Raw genomic sequence first — 20,184 nt, 5'->3', positions numbered from 1 at the left:
ATACATTGATACACCACACTCTGACAGCTTAAGCTTTTGGAGTAAATGGTTATTTGACACCTAACACTTTAATTATTTTAATCAACATTTCAAAAGTTTTTAACCATTGAAGTTTGGTTTTAACTGTTAAAACTGCTCAATCGCACTTGACGATTACTTGATGGCCCAAATCTAATGGTCCACTTCTAATTGTCATGGGATATGATCATTAGTGGATGGTCATGGCAGTAGAGGGATTAAATCATAAATATACACATAGATGAGGCAGATCAATGCACTCCCCTCATAGTAGGTTACAAAGTTGTGCGTAGCGATGACAGAGTATTATATTGGTATTCCTCATACCTTAATTTCCTCTTTATTTATTTAATCATATCCCAGAGGAGTTGATATGAGAAGTCACGGACATCCTTTCCCCTTAAGTGTGTGAACAAGAGAAAGAAGAGAAAAGTGTGTAAAGAGAGCAAATGAATGAGTTTTTCATCATTCTTCCGCATATTCTCTATCTCTGTGTGGTCCATCCTTGCGGATGATTGTCAGATTCATTGGCACCCAACAGAGGAAATTCCTTAGGCTATTTATTTCTTTCTAGTATTGAAATAGATCAATGAGAGAGCTTTTAGGTAGGAGGACCATCATCGATATTAGATCACTACACCTCGTCAAATTCTAGGTATGATATAATCTTCTTAAGTTAGTTCTTTGATTCTATAAATTCTACATGATCGTATTCTTAATATTAGGATTTCAATTTTGGATTTGAAGAAAGTCATATTCCGCTTTGCAATCCAATGAAATTCCATCACTTAAACCCTAACAAAAAATCTTTATTTATAACATATTGCACCACATACAAAATTTGGGGCTTCTCCATAAGGTTTGGGCCCAATACCCTTGACTTTCTATTCTATTTAGTAAAAGTATGTGTTCTTTTCAACATTCTTCAATAAAAAGAATTCCACACCAAATTCAGCCAGTACTTCATTCTTTAGTGGTTGTAAGTTATCTTCAAATCAATATCTTAGTATAAAATGGAGAAGGAAAATGTCCCAAGTATCATCTTCATCGACAATAGGGAGCCATACCATAGTGTTTAATACACCAAACATTATACAAGTATGAGTAGTTAGTAAATACATTACAAACCCAGATAGAGATCATTGAATTACTTTTAAGTGAATCCTTAATTACTTACAGGGTACTTCTTAGGCTACTATTTTATTATAATGGCCAAAACTTATAGTCGATTGGGTTCGTGAATGCAAATTATATATGAGATCATGATAAAATAAGATCCATCACATGTTATATTTTATCTTTGGCTTGTAGTGTGATTATCTAAATGTCGATATTATAATTAGCTGTGGCCTTGTTTATTATGGACGTTGAGTACATGTCAACTATACAAGCATGAAAGGAAGGTATTTAGTTAAAGTGGTCATTAGAAGAATTGAAATTCAAGCAAAAAGTAGTGGCGATTCACAATGACGGTGAAAACTCTTTACACTTACTAAAATTTTGGTATTTCATGATCTATCAACATCCTGCGGGTAGTGCGTTGGCCTTTCTACTCTTTACCTTTATCAAGATGCATAAAGGGAGTGTGGTATTGACTCAAGTGTGATGATGTGTTTGACTTGGAGTTACCACTAGCTAATGAAGCTCTGAATCTCTAGACACTATAGAATCATTTGTGAGTTGGGGAATCAAAAGACTCCCTAGCTCAGGTGACCCCTACCGTTGGTCTGTGATAAAAGATTTTGAGCATGGACCTCAGTGATGGAAAAGGAAAGGGTTAGGCATCCCTTTTTGCCCTCACTAAAATGGTTTATTTTATGGGATTTTAAGATGTTTTAGGGATTTATAAGGGATAGGAATATATATTTGAGATCGAGACTGTGGAGACAGTGTGCTTAACATCAACCTAACCTATCGGATAGAAAAGGAAAGCACAACAAAAAAATCATAATTGGAATTAAGTAGAACCGTTGCTCCAAATCAATCTAAGCTACAATCTGAAATTGGAAAATAAGAAATGTGAGGAAAGTAGAATGCAGCTTCAAGATGAGATGCGAGAAAGAAAAGGGGAGATCAGATACTTCACTTGAAGATATGGTTGGATATCCCCAATTTCAACCCTACTCGTAGGTCCCGAGAGAAATTCCTTTTAAATTCTCTCTCTCTCTCTCTCTCTCTCTCTCTCTCTCTCTCTCTCTCATTTTCTTCTCTTTTTTTACACATGCACACAACCACCCACACACACACACACCACATGGGCACTTGAACCTAAGATCTCAATGTTGAAATGCAGAACGTCTACCACTGAGCATGCATGGGACCCTCTCATTTTCTTCTCTTTTCTTCTTTTCCCTTTCTTTTTCTTTCCTTTTTCTCATTTTTTTCTCCCCTTGGTGTTTCCAGCCCCTTAGCATAACCCCTCTCTCTTTGGCTCTCTCTTGCAAGTGGGAAGAGTAATTTTTTTACATAGGTGAGGTCGACAGGAATCCAATTCCCACCGGTTGCCTACATGGCCAATCACATATCCTGAGGTTGTTCCAATTTATGGGAGCTTTTGTGCTGACAATGGTTAACTTTGGAAGTCAATGGGAATTCGATTCCCACTACAACATAAAGTGTGATTTTTTTATGTGTTTTTACCACATAGGAGGTTAGGTAGGACATGTCAACCCTTGATTTGTTGTTGGTGGCCAACAGGAATCAAATTCTCGCCAACACCTTTTTCTATGTTTTCTCATTAGCTTTGCTCAAGGGGATTGTAAGGGAGTTCTTTGATTGACTAATTAGGTTTTTAAGAGTTTCCTAAGTCAATCAAGTGTCTTATTTCGAACTTCAACTTGATTCCTACAAAGTAATTTCTTATCTTAGGTGATGTTTCTACAGATGCCCCTTTTTGGCAGAGATTTTGAGCAACCAAAAACCAAAGCAAGTGGACACCCTACTATCCTAGTCAAGAAAAGACATAGTTGGGTCTATTCCAACTAGTGTTATTATCAAAAGGTCATTTAGCGAAAGAACTCGGGTGTGCCTGAGGGTGAGGAAAATGTTGTGATTGTCCATGTTGTTCACGATTTTTCATTACTACATGATCACACTCCGTGGGAATTTTGTTACAAAATTATTTTTATTTTTATTTCTATGGACTGTTTATTTGAAAAGGGTCCATCTGATTCATGAGAAGGAATGATTGGGTGATTTTTATTTGTACATCTTTTTTTAGTTTTTTTTATTGATCTACCATATCATCTCGTTGCTTGTTTGATGATCCTACAACTATAATCAAAGTTAGTTTTTATACGAGACAAAGATCAGAGTCTAACATAGAATTGACTCCCCTAGGGTAATCCTCAACAAACTAGAGTTCCTCCGATTTTTACCCCTTGTCCAAATCCTCGTTAGGTTATTTAGTTAGACTCATCCCTTATAATTGGTTCTCCAATATATGTTTTGGCTTGCCATGGGGATAGATGATTCCTGCACTGATGAACTAGATGGGAGTGCATATGAAGATATCATCTTCATCCCACCGCCTTGGTTTCTCCCCTTCAAGGGGCTCTATACCCCAATACCGTCATTCCTAGATTCTCTCAAGCCTCAACTATCATGGTTATGTCCTGATACTAGACTTGTAAGTGAGTGATTTGTCATTCATCAAAGGAATGACATAGTTAAGCCAATGGGATTTTAAGTAGGGATGTAGTTTAGAATTTTAAACTCAAAACTATGGTATGGGATGTCCTATTTAGAGTGTTGTATGTCGACAACTAGGATATCAAGCTCTTAAAGGTTTATACCCTCAACAGAGAAGATCAATTCAAGTTCAGCTAGAATAGAGATAACTTTATCTACAGAGACACACTTATCCTTTGGTGAAGGATCAATGAGATGGCCCTGACTTTGTCAGACAAAGGCCTTCCAAGGAACGAGGCCGAGATATCCAAGACCTGGAAAGTAATGGTTAATATGTATAGAATGATCTGAATCTTAATGTCAATTTATTCATCGACCTATCTCCTAAAGTTGTCAAAGGCTCTCACATTCATGGTACTAGACGTGAAGAAGGATGATTTTATCCCTAGATGAACAATAACTGTAATGGGTAAAATTTAGGCTTGAGCCTTGTCAATAAAAAAAAGAGTGGGATCTTGAGATCCTTGTGACGTATGCGTATGTTCAATGAATGCCCATAGTGTTACTAGACCTAAAGGAGGATGATCCATCCCTAGATGAATAGTAACCACAATGGGCAAACATTTAGGCTTGAGACTTGTCAATAAGAAAGAGTGAGATCTTAAGATCTTTGTGACGTATGGCTATGTTTACTGAATGCCCATGGTCGGCCTTTGGGCAGGAGTGCCTCATCCGTGAATGTGATTGCTTGTGGTGTGAGTTGCTCAATCATGTAGGCAACCATTTCATGTAGTGCTTCCTGAGAGATGTGTGCATCGTTAGAGTCTTAACGAACATTTCTTGAGGCATTTGTTAAGTACAAAGTAATTCCCAAATAAAGATTTGGACAAGAATTGGTATCAACTAAGCTACTACATGTTAGGCGGCTTCAGACTTAGAGGAAATCCCTGCCAATAGTCCTTTAGATCACTTCGATTGTTCTCTCTCCCGAAACACCACATGTTAAGGTTCATTTTGCCCACCTTAGTACATTCAGGGAGTGGTAAGGAACTACGTGCTTGTCATAGGGAGGAACTATACATCCCTGGAGGATAACCGTAGTCTGGGGAACCAAGGACTAGGGCCACCTAGAGTGGTTAAGGTCACCTTCCCTTGCAGATAAACTTAGGAGGATGAATTGGAGGGATTGGCCTAATGGGATGGCTTCTCCCCAAAAGGACCAAAGGCTGGTTAGAACTGATTGGGTGAGGTTGAGGAATGAGGCTCCTTCCCTGAAGGGTGATTGGGTGGTTGAAGTGGACTTTGATTTTACTAGGGCATGTGGCATCCTGGCCGAGGAGGCTTCTCTTGGAGGACAACAGGTGGATTGGACATTGCTAGAATAGGACTGGGAGCTAGACTCTTGCCTTAGAGGTAAACCGGCTAGCTAGAGGGGCGCCTTGATCTAGTCAGGGCATGTGGCATCATATTTGGATTAGGTGCCTTCCATTAGAAGACAATGACCAGAGTGGGCACCTTGTTGGCGGGTAGTGCCCCTTACAAGACTAGGGGTGCAAGATGCGCAGATGTTGGATTGTGGGTGAAATATCAGCGAGGTGAGCAAATTCCAGCTTAATCACATTGACAATAGGGGCACCTAATGTGTTAAGGCTCGTTTAATGTTCTAGCAGTGGATCTTCGAGGATGTTGTTAACAACAGTAAGGGTTGTGATCACGGTCTTATTTCATTGATCAAATTTTGAACTACATGTTTCAAGGACCACATGTTTTACGGTAAAACAATGGTCCATTGAGTGGCCCTGGACAGATGGTGAATTGTACTCACTCTCATTGTAATTTGGTGGCAAAAGATTTAGTGCAAGTCTAGGCTCGTGGGGAGAGCTGCCTCTGGACTAGCATCCTCATTTGCTAAGGGGTGTGAGCCGCCTAGGTTATTATGTCATCCTTATTTGCCCATTATAATTGTAGCGTCGTGCATTCCTCCTCTAATACTATTGTCCCTATTAGGGAGCGAATAAAGTACCCTGATTAGTTGCAATGAAGTTGTTAACTTCCGTTGGATATGTAATGGGTGTTGTCAGAGAAAATGTCTTAAATCTTCTGGGTTGCTTGATTGGTCGAGTGGACTGCTCGACTAGTTGAGCGGGTCGCTAGGCTAGTCAAGGCCATCTCGACTCGAAGTCCAGCGAGCACAAGTTTTGGGTGTCCGAGCTGCTCGACCGGTCGAGGGTCAGGCTCGACCGGTCAAGAGGGTCCCTCAACCAGTCGAGGTTACGTAGATCCTTCGCGAACTTCATAAATTTGAGGTGGTTTCCGGACTTTTCCAGACTAGGTGCGTAAGTGGAGTTTCCTAAACTATCAATAGGGGTCCCTAGGGCTATTCTAAGGTATTCTAAGGCTTCATAAAGATATTCTAAAGGATTTTAGGGTTATTAAAGGGTATAACAAAGGTGAGATTTGAGGTTGTTCGAATCGGGTAAGTCCTCTCTCTTTGTAATTGATGCTTTCATAGTGGAATTTTGTCGCTTTGTGCCATGATTTTTTTCCAAAAGGGTTTTCCATGTTAAATATGTGTTCTCTTGTGTTTGCTTGGTGCCATTGTATTACTATCCTAGATCTAGATCTATGTGATTCCGCAGGCCAAAATCCCAACAAGTGGTATCAGAGCAATCGTTGGAGCACAGATCTGAATTTAAGGGATTAGTAATAATGACGATCACTAGGTATGATATTGAGAAGTACTCGCGGAAAAGTAATTTTGAGTTATGGAAGATTAAGATAATGAGTTCCTTAATCAAGTAAAGAGAAGATGGTGCTCTTGAGGAGCAAAAGTCTACTATGACTGATGATGGTTGGAATACTTTTGATAAGAAGGCTTTATCATCGATCCGTTTATGTCTCACGAATGAGGTGCTCTACAATGTCATGAGGGAGAAAATTGCGGCTAAGTTATGGGTGAAGTTAGAGGATGTTTATGCGAAAAAATCCTCTGAAAATCGCCTACACTTGAAGCGGCAGTGGTATAACTTCAAGATGGTAGAGGGTGGAGATCTGGAGGCTCACATCTGCAACTTTAATAAATTGGTTTGCAAATTACTAGATATGGAGGAAGTGATGAAAGATGAAGAACAAACATGTATGTTGTTGAATTCTCTCTCGGTGTCGTATGAGTCATTTAAGGACACTATATGTAGCACGAATAAAACCCTGAGTGTCGACACCATTATCTCAGCCCTTCAAGGGAAGGCTATGAGAAAACTTAACGTCGACATGGAGATATCTACTAAGGCACTGCTTACAAGAGGTAGGAATTCTGAGGAAGGTAGAGGTTCTTCAGGTTCTAGGTCCAAATCCAAGGACAAGGGCAAAGGAAAGGTAGAGTGTTGGAACTGTGGGAAGGTAGGACATGGGAAGAAGGATTGTGAAAATCTTAAATCGAAGAGAGAAGATTCTGAGGCTTCGTACAGGGAGGCCAACGCTGCCACATCAGATGGATCGAGTAAATGTGATGGTGATGTTTTGTCTATGTCTATTATCAGGCGGCCATACGATGATCGTAAGGACGAGTGGATGCTAGACACAGGGGCATCTTTTCACATGACTCATCATCGAAGTTGGTTCGCCAGCTACAGGGAGTGCGATGGTGGACAAGTGTTTATGGGCAATGGCTTTGCCTGTAATGTTGTGACTGTTGGTACGGTGTGCATTAAGATGTTTGATGGGGTAGAGTGTACCTTGACTGATGTCAAGCACGTTCCTGACTTGAAGCAGAATCTGATTTCTCTTGGTGTACTTGAGGTAAAATGATGCAAGTATACAGATATTGATGGTGCTCTTAAGGTATCTAAGGAGGCATAGGTAATCATGAAATTGCAATGACTCGGTAACTTGTACAAGTTTATCGGGAGCACTTCAAAAGGTGGAGCTGCAGTGGATGTAACAGATTCCACCTCTGCACATGTGTGACATGTTGGGCATGGCCACATGAGCGGGCAGGGAAGAAGGCCGAGACGTGCGGACAGAGATACAGAGCATGTGGAGCAGCCACCTGTGAGAAAAATCACATGACATGATCACAGGATATCGGCGAGGTACATGGACAACTCCAATATCGCAGGGGATTCATCTTCTATTCAGATGGCTTTAGGTGAGCTTGGTGCTGAGAAGTGAAAGGTGACTATGGGCGATGTGATGGATTCGTTATACTAGACCGACATATGGGAGTGGGTGGAGCTTCCAGTGGGCCGAAGAGCGATTGGATGCAGGTGAATCTTCAGGAGGATACAACATAAATGCAGGGCGAGGTTGGTAGCAAAGGGTTATGCTTAAAGAGAAAGGATCGGCTTCTCAGAGATATTCGCACCGACGGTATAACAGGTGTTTATTAGATCCATGATTTGCGCTGGTTGGCCAATGTGATCTTGAGCTAGAAGGATGGATGTCGAGTCTGCATTTCTGCAAGGGAAAGTGAAGAGCAGATCTACATGAAGCAACCAGAGTGATTCAAAGTTAAAGGGGCTGAGAAAAGACTTTGCAGGAGGTCGTGGTTTGACCTGTCGCCTAGGCAGTTGTTTGATTCCTTCATGGTAAATTAGGAATTGATGACATGTAGATCGCCGATTATGACATGTCTAAAATCAATGTACTGAAGACTTGGTTAAGTGGAACATTCAGGATGAAGAATCGGGGAGCTGCAAAGACGGTTCTCGGCGTTGAGACTGAAAAGAGGAGTATGCTTTGGTAATCACAGGAGGAATACCTTATATGTAAGTATTAATCAAGGATGTGATGGGCCAGGTAAAGCCGGAGAGCGTTCCCTACGCGTCTCTCCTCAAGTTTTCCTCAGTACATGTCTCAAAACATATGAGGAAAAACAGGATATCTCATGAGCCTTATTTGAATGTGGTTGGTAGTGTATGTCAGGGTCTGGATTAGATCGGTTATGTCACAGGCTATCAGTGTTGTGAGCAAGTACCCTGGCAAGCAATATTGGGTAGCGGTGAGATAGTAAGAAGACTACGTCTTTCCTTTTGAGAAGACAGGAACAAAGGTGGTTGGGCACGTGGACTCAGATCCGGCAGGCATGTTCACTTAGATTGTTCCTGCAAAGAAGTTCAAGTTCTGTGTAACTTCTCTAGGCTTAGCGATGGCAGAAAAGAAGGACGGAGTGTGCACTAGAAGCTATAATGTGATGCAGAGATAAGAGAAGAGGTAAAAGAGTTACATGTTTGAAGATTCAAGACATGATGGAGATTGTTGTCAGAGAATATGTCTTAAATCTTCTGGGTTGCTCAACCAGTCGAGCGGACTGCTCGACTCAAAGTCCAACAAGCTCGTTTTTTGGGTGTCCGTGATGCTCGACCAGTTGAGGCCCTCCTTTGACTAGTCGAGCTAGTTGAGGGGATGGCTCGACCGGTCGATGGGGTCCCTTGACCAGTCGAGGATTCGGCTCGACCAGTCGAGGTTACGCAGATTCGAGTCCGGATCTTTTGCGGATTGTAAAAATCTGAAGCGATTTCAAAAGGGTGCGAAAGTGAAGTTTCTTAAACTATAAATAGGAGTCCCTAAGGCTATTTTAAGGCATTCTAAGGCTTCATAAAGGTATTCTAAATGGTTCTAGGGTTATCAAAGGGTGTAGCAAGGGTGAGATTCGAGGTTGTTTGAATCAGGTAAGTCCTCTTTGTAATTGATGCTTTCATAGTAGAATTATGTCGCTTTGTGGCGTGGTTTTTTTTTTCCAAAAGGGTTTTCCACATTAAATCTGTACGTTCTCTTGTGTTTGCTTGGTGTCATTGTATTGCTATCCTAGATCTAGATCTGTGTGATTCCGCAGGCTAAAATTCCAACAATGGGAACATTTTTATTAACCCTCCCACACTTGATCTTTCCTTCAACCCTACTCTTTCTCATGGGCAACCTATGAGAACAAGGGAAGATCTTGCCAACCCTTATTCTAGATTCAACTCATTCCCCTTGCGCGAATGATTTAGTAAAATTAGCATATGGATATGAATTATCCAGAGATGCATAGATTTACTAAGCAGATGGCCAAAGAAATTTTATCATCATTAATGGGAGTTTTCATTCTAGTGGCCATACCCTGTTAATGTTCAACATTAGCCGATTGAGACTCATTGTTCCTCTATTCTAGGGAAGTAAAATATACTCTCCTTAATGTCATTTTGAAGTTGATTAACAAAAGCCTAGAAAAGTTGTTCCCATATCCCGATCTAGCGATAATCAATTGAAGTTTATCATTCAAGGGCGTGATTCTTCAAAAACATTTAGAAAAGGCAAATTAATACTTCATCACTGCCTATCACAACATCAAGATCACCATATAAAGCCTTATGTGTACAGTAGTGTGCCCGCTACCACCATACCTCTCAAAACTTTGGCACTCCAAAGTCTTTAGGTACCAGAACATCATAAAAGGAACGGGTCCCAAAATTTGATGGATGAGATATCCATGGTGTACTGCCATTGCAGCTTATTAATCATAGTTAAAGAGTTCTTCTTAAAAATGCTCTTAGACCTCCAAAGAGGACTATAAGGGTGTTGCCCCTACCTTGGCAAGATCTCGAGCCAGGTTACATAGAAACTTGCTGGCCAGCGTCAGTTGAGTCAGCCAATAGGACTCGGCATCACTCAGCCCTGTCACTGGCCCAATCAGCCACTTTTTGTTATTAAAAAATGCCTTGAGAATGAACATGCTACTACCACTAGTTGGATACCTATTGGCTACTCCCCTGCCACCAGCCAATGGCTGGTGGATGGTGCTCTGTGGGCCCTTCCATGATGTATGTATTTCATCCATGCCATCCATCTATTTTTCTAGATCATTTTAGGATATGAGACCACAAATGAGGTATATCCCAATCTCAAGTGGACCACATTACAGGAAACGGAGTTGAATGAATGTCGACCATTAAAAACTTTTTGGGGGCCATAAAAGTTTTAGATCAAGTTGATCTTTGTCTTTTCCTTTCATCTAGGTGTGTATGACCTAATCAACAGATTGGATGTCAAATAAACAGTACAGTGGGCCTTAGGAGGATTTTAATGTTGGATATCCAATCACTATTATTTTCCTGTGGTGTGGTCCACCTGAGATTTATATGCCTCTCATTTTTGGAATCAAGCCCTAAAACGATTTGTAAAAATAGATGACCGGCATGGGTGCATGGATGAAATACATACATCATGGTTGGGCCCACAGAGCACTGACCACCAGCCACCGGGCTAGTGGCAGGGGGAGTTGCCAATCCCTTTCCCCATCAGTGACGCGGATTGCGTACTACCCCTGCCCGTCCCTAGCTCCCAACGGGCAGTTATGTGGGCAGGCCCACTGTGATGTATCTGTACATTCAAACCATTTATCCCTTTTCTCATATTATTTTAAGGCATGAACACAAAAATGAGGCAGATCTAACGATCAACTGGACCACACCATAGATGACTCTTGCATTTAATGCAACTGACATTTAATGCTTTGTGCATTTTAATGCAACCAAGCTTATTATTTGGTGTAGTCTACTTGAGCGTTGGATATGCCTCAATTTTGTATTCAGGCCTTAAAATAATATAAGAAAAGGGATAAACGGTTTGGATGTACAGATACATCACGGTGGGCCCGCCCACAGAACTGCCCGTTTGGAGCTAGGGACGAGCGGGGGTAGTACGCAATCCGCGTCCCCCCACTAGCTGGGAAACGGATTGGCTACTCCTCCCCTGCCACCAGCCCTGTGGCTAGTGGTCAGTGATCTGTGGGCCCCACCATGATGTATGTGTTTCATCCGTTTTGTTCATCCATTTTTACAGATTATTTTAGAACTTTATCCCAAAAATGAGAGGGATATAAATCTCATATGGACCACAACACAGGAAAACAATAGTGATTGGATATCCACCATTAAAATCCTCCTAATGTCCACTGTTCTGTTTATTTGACATCCAATCTGTTGATTAGGTCATACAGGCCCAGATGAAGGGAAAAAAAACAAAGATCAGCTTGATCCAAAACTTTTATGGCCCCCAAAAGGTTTTTAATGGTCGATGCTCATTCAACACTTTTTCCTGTAATGTGCTCCACTTGAGATTGTGATATAGCTCGTTTTTTGTCTCATACCATAAAATGATCTGTAAATATAGATGGACGGTGGATGAAACACATACATCATGGTAGAGCCCACAGAGCACCGACCACCAGCCATTGGCTGGTGTCAGGGGGAGTAGCCAATCCGTTTCCCACTAGCCGCCCATGGTATTTCGGCGGAGTTATTGCTCCCAACAGGTTTAAATACATTACCTATTTAATATTTAATTATTAAACATTGAGTGGATTTGGTTTAACACTAGGTCGAGTCTTTTTTATTTTCTTACCTGACCCAGCTAGACATCGACTGTAGTCGAGTTTTCTAGTTTTCGAACTAAGGCCCTCAAAAGAAAATATCATCAAACTACTGACCACTTGGAAATGGACGGCACAAAGGAAAATCATTAACGTTGATGATTCAGCAGGAAGGTCTATTAATTAGAACTTTCCACTTGATGTGATTTTTAACCATACACCATACAGGATAGGACCCACTAAATGAGCGGTTTGGATTCACTGCCCGAATTACAATATCTCATGCATTGGGAGCCAAATGCGCCTTCCCTGCTCCAGCAGACTGGACCAAGGTCCACCCCCATGGAGGCCTCTGATAAATCTGACTATACATCTCAGGTTAGACCTCTCTATGCATGTTCCTGAATAGAGAGGCTCCAGAAATGCCAAGTGTAGACCTTCATCTGCAATGGACTGTGGGTTTTCATGAAACACATGCCAAAAGGGCCCACTTGCATGAGATCCAGGGCCATTCATTAGGTAGGGCACACTGTTACCAACATTAAAAAAAAAAATTAAAAAGAAATTAAAAAAAAAAAAGAAAAAAAAAAGAACACAAGTGTGGCCAAATTGACAAGTGGACTAGCCTGATTTTTCAACTATGGCATGCTCGCAATGCGCCCTACGTGCTGAATGGACTTGATCTCCGCACGCACCACATGTTGGCAAGTGTACAGAGAAACTTCTACTGAGCCAGTAGACTGAATTTTTCCATGATCCTAATCGTGCATTTTCGTGTTTCCTAACAAGTACTGCCAATCAATCAATGGGTTCCAATTTCTGATGAGAAAACCATGGATTAAAATATCTATGGTTTGATGTAAAACAAAGCTACAGGTTCTACATATATTGACGGGAATGGGGTAGTGCAATCCCCGAACAAAACCCAACCGTAGTACGAAAACTGAACCAAAGCAAGTCTAAACAACTGAGACATGCTAATCAAGATGGCATTTCCAGAATGACCGAAACAACTTGATTGATGGACTGGAATCCACGCCGTTCCTTGAGAAGCCTCTTTGCAAACTCAAGAGCTCGGTGCTCACAATACGCTCGTTTGCTGGCATCTTGAATGGACTCAAAATCCTCAACATGAGCTACACCCACTATTCTCCTGCAAATCACGGATGATGTACAAATCTTAGAAAATCAGATGCTGAGTTATGTTGCATACTTGTAAGTTAAAACAAGATAAAAAGGATTGGCAGTGTAAGCTAAGGTTTGAACCAACATCTTTGGATTTATGCAAATAAATACCATTTCTTTGCTGAAAACATATCTACAAAGTTCTTTCTAATGGAAACAGGCTGACCAATAATCTGTTTGTCCACCAGAAACAAATCTTCCAAAGGAACTGCGACTAATAACTCAATCTAGATCCTTTTTCTTAGGAGTATAAAAATTTCTATTTTCTTTTTCTTTTTCTTTTCCTTTATATTTTTCATTGTATTATAGATCATATTGTATTCATCCATGGCTCCTCACTATCCCTTCGCAGTCTTCAACTTGATCATGTCCTCTCCACCTCTGGTATGAACGTGGTGGCACATATGTGCTTCAGAGTGAAAGTGAGTGATGTGCCTATTACCTGACCAGAGGGAATACTACCTGACCAGAGGGAATACCATGCATGTGTGTGTGCCTTGTACTCAGAAGAGATTTCTTACCAAACTGCCCCTTCATGACTCTCAGCTTGCGAGTCCTTCAGACTCTGCATTTATTGGTTGGCATAGGGTTTAGTAACGAGCGGTACCATGCTAGCATTTAAGTGTCACCAATGTGAGCCTGGGTAAAAGAGGGTAGACACGGGCAGCTGATGGTAAAACTTCTACTAATCTTCCATTTAAAAGCCAACCCTAATTGCTACAAGAAAGGCCAATATGATAGTAGAACATTTCTAGCATACACTAGTTATGTCGTATTAATAGAAAATTAAATTCTGAAGTAGAAGGTCAGTCAAAATGAATTGTTCGCACTATTTGACGGATCATCCTCTTATATATGACTAAAAATCTATTTTGAAGTCAATGCACCCTAACTGGTTCTGAATAGGTTGACCTTTCTTCGAGTTTATAGCATCAATGCACTGAAAAGGCTCAACCAAATAATCTCGAATGTGATTATCATCCCAAGTATACCCAAGTGTTCAACTATTTGCCTGAATGTTATGCAATTTATTCCATTGTCCGCTGATTGTAATCAAGCCAATAACAATAACAATAATAATAATAATCAATGTTTTAAATATCAACGATATCAGCCGACAGTGTTCGAGTTGTCGTTATCGCTACAAGTTTCGCTGGCCGGAGATAAAGAAATAATATCGTTATCGCTGATAACCGGAAATCAGGAGAAAACATGGAAACGTGATGAAATTTTTCTGTGAAACTTTAAGACATGCCTAAATACACATATTTACATATTTAGGGATAAAAAATTGTAAAAAGAATACATGGCATTAAGGTAGGCCCCATGATTAGGGACACATTGTTCCATCAATGGTTAAATACTGGCAAAGTGTTTGTGACTGTGTGACACGGACAGTACACATGCATTGAGAAACTGCACACGTGGCATACAATTAATCAAATTAAACCGTCCAATTTATAGTACTCAGTGTAGTTATTTGAGTAGACCCAAACTTTATCATACCTTATTATTTCAGTATGAGATTGGTGGACATTTATTGGACGGTTAAAATGAATAAATTTAATGGTTGTATTATTTTAAACAAGTGTTAATAGCTCATTCCTGCTGGGATGAAAATAATAATAATAATAATAGCCCCAGCCTACTGACTCGCAGTGGTGTAAGGGTAGCAGAGTAGATTATGTGCAGCCCTAGCCTGACGCAAGACAGTACGACACTTATGGTGGGGCCCACCTTGATATATTTATTGTATATCCATCCCGTCCATCTATTTTAAAAAATCAATTTAGGGTATAATCTCAAAAATGAAGCAAATTCAAATCTTAGGTGGACCATTACATACGAAACAGTGGTATTGACCATTAAAACCTTCTCATGGGTTACAAAAGTTTTGGACCAACCTGATATTTGTTCTTTTCCCTTCATAAAGGTTTACATGACCTTATCAACAGGTTGGATGACAAATAAACATTATAAAAACATTACTGTGGGCCCGAAGAAGTTTTTAATAGTGGAGGTTCAACCACCACTCTTTCTTAAAATATGGTCGAGCTAAGATTTCGATCTGCTTCATTTTTGGGCTAGTGTCCTATAATGATCCGTAAAAACCTATGGTCGGCATGGATAAAAAATAAATACATCAAGGTGGGCCCCACCGTGAGGGCCGCACCACCGTTTTTAAAGTCGACGTCGCACCGAGTTCACTCTCTCAAAAAGAGCTTTAGCCTGGAAACAGATTGGCTGGTGCACCAGATAGTTGGTGTATTGACGTCAGCAAGTTTTGTGGGTCCCATCATGAGGTATGTGTTATATCCAAACCATCCATTCATTTTACAAGCTCATAGTAAGGCTTGAGCCGAAAAATAAGACAGATCTAAAGATGAAGCGGACCACACTACAAAAAGCAGTGGGGGATTGAACGTATACCATTGAAACCCTTTTGGGGGTCACAAAAGTTTTAGATCAATATGATATTTGTTTTTCCTCTTAATCCAGGCATTTTTGACCTTATGAACATATTGGATTGAAAATAAACGTTATGATGGGCCCTACAAATGTTTTAACAGTGAAAATCATTACCCCACTACTATTTCTGGTGTGGTCTATTTGAGCTTTGGATATGATTTTTTAGCTCATGCTCTAAAATGATCTCGAAAAATGGATGAACGATATGGATGTATTAAATACATCATTTTGGGGCCCATTTAACTTTAATCTCCTTTGAACCGTTCGTACAACTCGGAGCTCGAGAAGCATCAGCGCTCGTCTTTGCATGACACGTACCCACACCAACTACGCTAGTATGTGGTACACCAGTCAATCCGCTACCCTTTCGCTCATCTTCCCTGGAAAACCTCAAACGATGATTTCAATCGTTTTTCCATATATATATTTTTTTTTAAAAATCCCGAATATCTCTCCCGAAATTTCTCTTCTTTTCAAATCCCAACCCAAATCCCCTTCAACATCGCCGAAATTGGGTTTCTTTCAAATCTATTCTTTTCAAAGAAAAAAAAAGGGAGATTTCTTGCCTCTAAAAATCCGGCGCTATCAACCGTGATTGGCCCACCAAATCCATCCGAAAGCCACTCCCGCAGGCAGATTTTGAGAAAAAAAGGTATAGAGATTTTTTTTTCTATATTTATTTTGTTTTTTTTTTTTTAAATAGTAGGGAGAGTTATTGCTAGTAACTATTTCTTTTCCGATAAAATAAAAAAATATCGCTGATATTTCGTCGACATTAGGAAGAGAAACGAGAATTTTTGGTGTTTCGGTATCGCCGGTCTAGCGACACCGATAATATCGGCGATATTATCGATATTTCGTCAACAATGGAAACACTGTCAGCCGATATATCCCACCATATATCTTGTATCCCACCAGTGCGATACGAAATGCATGGGTAGTGCTGATATATCCCACGTGTTCGATCCAGTGAGCATTTTCAATTTCCAATCCCTTTTTTTTTGTTGAAATTATGTTAAATTGATATCAAATTGTTACAAATCCATTGATTACTCATGTTTTGCATGAAAAATAATGGAGTTTGAGCTTTGATTTCCAAATCCATTGGCTTTTCATGTTCGCCATATTTTTTTCAAAAATTTCCTTCAACCAGTTGTTAATTGAGACTAATTTCAAAGTATTTATGAGTATCTGATGAAATGATCATCACATACACTCTAATTTCAAAATTTGAGTCTAAGCGATCCGATTTGGAGAAAAATAAAAAATTTCCCAATTTCTCCCAAATTGCTTGCAATGTTGCACTCCAAACATGGAATCAAGCATGTATGAGGACTGATCTACCAATTTGTTAAGTCCTTGTCAATTTTCAAAAAATAAAAAGCATTTTTAATTAAAAATTAATAAAAATATTAAAAATATTAACTTTTTTGTTTAGTTTCCCTTCAACCAACTGTTAATTGACATTAATTTTGATGTATTTAGTAGTGTTTGATGAAATGATCATCACATACACTCTAAATGTTATGCATTCAATTTGAGTATAGTTGCATTAGTTCAGTTAAACAGCATATAGCTTAAGACCCTATACAAAGGAAACCTACTATGTGCACTTCTTTTTTGAGATGTTATGATTTAAAAATGTGTGTTTAATGTCTTTTTTAACAATCCCTGAAGTTTTATTTAAAAATTCAACCATTTTCCCAATGTTTTCCCATGTTTCTAAAAAAGTGTGATAAATAACTCGATATAAACGATATATCCCGTGTGATAATCGATACGTATCTGTATCCCAAGGATGCAATACGTAACGCAATACTAATATTTTGAAAACTGATAATACTGATGATGATGATGATGATGATAATCTTCCTTTCTAAGTATCCAAATCTCAAATACCTCTCAGAACATTGCAAGTCAAGACCCTCCATCAAATTGAGTGAAAACTACAATGGAGATGGACTTCCCAGTGCAGTACTCACCACATCCCTTTCTTTATTAGCAACTTCTGACTTTCTATTGCTTATTTTCTTTTGTTTATTTCCATACTAAAAATCCTATTCCAGGGATTTTACTCCCTGTTAAGTAGAGACCACTTGTAGAGGCAGCTGGAGAAAGTGCCTCGCCCCTTCTCCGTCACCTAGACGCTTGGATTTTGGGGAAGAGAGCATTTTAGAGTCACAATTATTCAATCTACACAACTATTTCCACCTGGAAATTGACTTTGACTGTTCGCTACCCATCCATTGGATTTTCATTCTCAAAATGGATTTGTGACTAGTCTCGATATTTATTATGCCTACAAGTTTTCTGTGTATTTGCCAGTTTGTTTCACAGGTTTGACAACTCCACTGATGATACGTTGGCCCGAAGTGAAAATGAAGCTAATTTAAGTCATTGGAAACCATGGTTTCAGTGCCTGATTGGGCAAAGTGTTTCTATTTTGTTGGTCTCTTCTATATTGCTACCAAACAAAGAAAGCATATTCATAAATGTTTATTTAGAAAATTTGGGGAAAAAGAAAATTTTCTAAATGTTTATTTAGAAAATTTGTGTGTGTGTGTGTGTGTGTGTGTGTGTGTGTGTGTGTGTGTGTGTGTTGCTACCAAACAAAGAAAGCATATTCATAAATGTTTATTTAGAAAATTTGGGGAAAAAGATAAAGTGAAAAGAAAATCCATAAGAAAATACACATTCATAAATGTGTATATTGCTACCAAACAAAGAAAGCATATTCATAAATATTTATTTAGAAAATTTGGGGAAAAAGAAAATCCAAAAGATTCTGATGCCAAATTGACACGAACTGAAAGCATAAATTTTACTTGCAGGAAATCAGATCCACATACCCGGTTATGAGATCCAATAAAGGGATCACACTATGAAGATGCCCTTCCAAAATCATCTCCACAAATTTCATTCAATTCAAATTCATCATAAGAAATCATGAAAGTTCATAGATATGGATTGTTTATAGGCCATGAATATTATATATATAATTGCTACATTAAATATGAAAATGCCTATATAGAATTCATAATGGTGCACAAAAGAAAACCTCCAATTCCACTTGGCAATCATATAATCTATCATATACAACTGTATGGAAAAGATTGTTGTCCAGCAGTATGCAAGGCTAAAAACAAATATTGCAGCCAATTGGTACAAGTACACTAAATACCACAAGAAGCTCAAATTCAATTTGATCTCGATATATACACACCCTGTGGATACCTCTTTCATACACAGCCACACGGTAGTGTAAATAATACTATAAAGATTGATGTAATATCCAGAATGGAATACGGTTGATATACTTGCTAACCAGACGCCAAACCTGCTGCGGCAGACTCGGCTCTTACTCCCTCTTCTTAGTTTTTATACTAGCTAATATTTCACAATTGAAGCTTCCCTGCTGCACCTGAAGCTGCTACCACTTCATTTTACCCTTTGTGCAACTATAGGTTAAGATCATTCGTTGCCAACCTAAAGTCCAGTTCCAAGTTTCCAGCTGGACTTCCAATTCATAACAGGCCTATAGGCTTTTAATACAGAATCATTTTGATACTCTGTTATAAAGTTTCATATACAAACCTATCAAGGGCAGAAACACAATCCCATTGGACTCTTCGAGACCAAAGTTCATCAGACTCCCTAAAATATGTCACATGTTAGGTCTGGACTCTGGAAGCATCAAACCAGTTGCGCCGAGTCTTTGATATTCAACGCCGTGAATTGTAAGTTGATATCCTCGGATGACTAGAACAACTGGAAAAAGCTTTTTGTGAACCTAAGCCACTGTTGGAAAACATTGGTATCAAGTTCGCCAATATAATCTTTGATACCATCACGCAATTTGTCAGATTTTCTGCATGTGAGGTTGGCCTACTACTGTGCATTTTGGATGATCACGAAAAGGGGTCATGAGTGCCTTTGGTCCTTGCCAAGGGTATTGGGACTGTTGATACCCCGGGGAAGTATCACTGCCATATCGAAACTTACCAACATCAGTATCTTGCATGGTTCTTGTTAGGATTAGAGACTACATTGTTCTTATATACCCCAATTAGTTGAGATTTTCCTTAGAAGATGATGATGATGTAAACCTATACACAAAAGAGGAAACCCATGTACGACAGTATACACAACTGTAGCATATCTAGAAGATATTCTAGCCTAGTTTAATAACAATAGCAGTGGGCAGAACGGCCACCGTCATTACCATTACAATACAGGCCATTACAGTCAAATTATAAAAACTGTAACGGTTTGCGTGACAGGCCGTCACGGGCCACTTTTCCATAACAGCCCCACAACGCACAATGGTACCCACCTTTACTATTATGTAAGAGCCATTACATAACCGCTTTTGGATACCATGCTCAAGGTGCTCTAAGAAGTAACTTGAGTTTGAAGGCATGAACAATATTTACTAAAAATACTAGAAAAAGAAAACATGAGTTTCTAAGAAAAAATCTTGAGCAGGAACAGGTAGAATAAGTGGCTAGCAGCAACGGAAAACTTCAATAGTT

The 20,184-nt window shown here is 39.5% G+C and overlaps 1 protein-coding gene across 1 annotated transcript in view; it reads right to left on the bottom strand.

Moving 5' to 3' along the window:
* Positions 1 to 12,804: 12,804 nt before the first annotated feature.
* Positions 12,805 to 20,184, bottom strand: part of LOC131219207 (methylthioribose kinase-like) — a 53,877-nt gene continuing 46,497 nt past the window's right edge. The window contains exon 6 of the mRNA XM_058214222.1: positions 12,805 to 13,151. Within this exon, the coding sequence (XP_058070205.1) occupies positions 12,980 to 13,151 (172 nt within the window). The 3' untranslated portion in view covers positions 12,805 to 12,979. The remainder of the gene's footprint in view (positions 13,152 to 20,184) is intronic.

The sequence above is a fragment of the Magnolia sinica genome, chromosome 11 (genome assembly GCF_029962835.1).
Source record: "Magnolia sinica isolate HGM2019 chromosome 11, MsV1, whole genome shotgun sequence".
NCBI lineage: Eukaryota > Viridiplantae > Streptophyta > Magnoliopsida > Magnoliales > Magnoliaceae > Magnolia > Magnolia sinica.
This window is presented reverse-complemented; position numbering and strand designations above follow the sequence as displayed.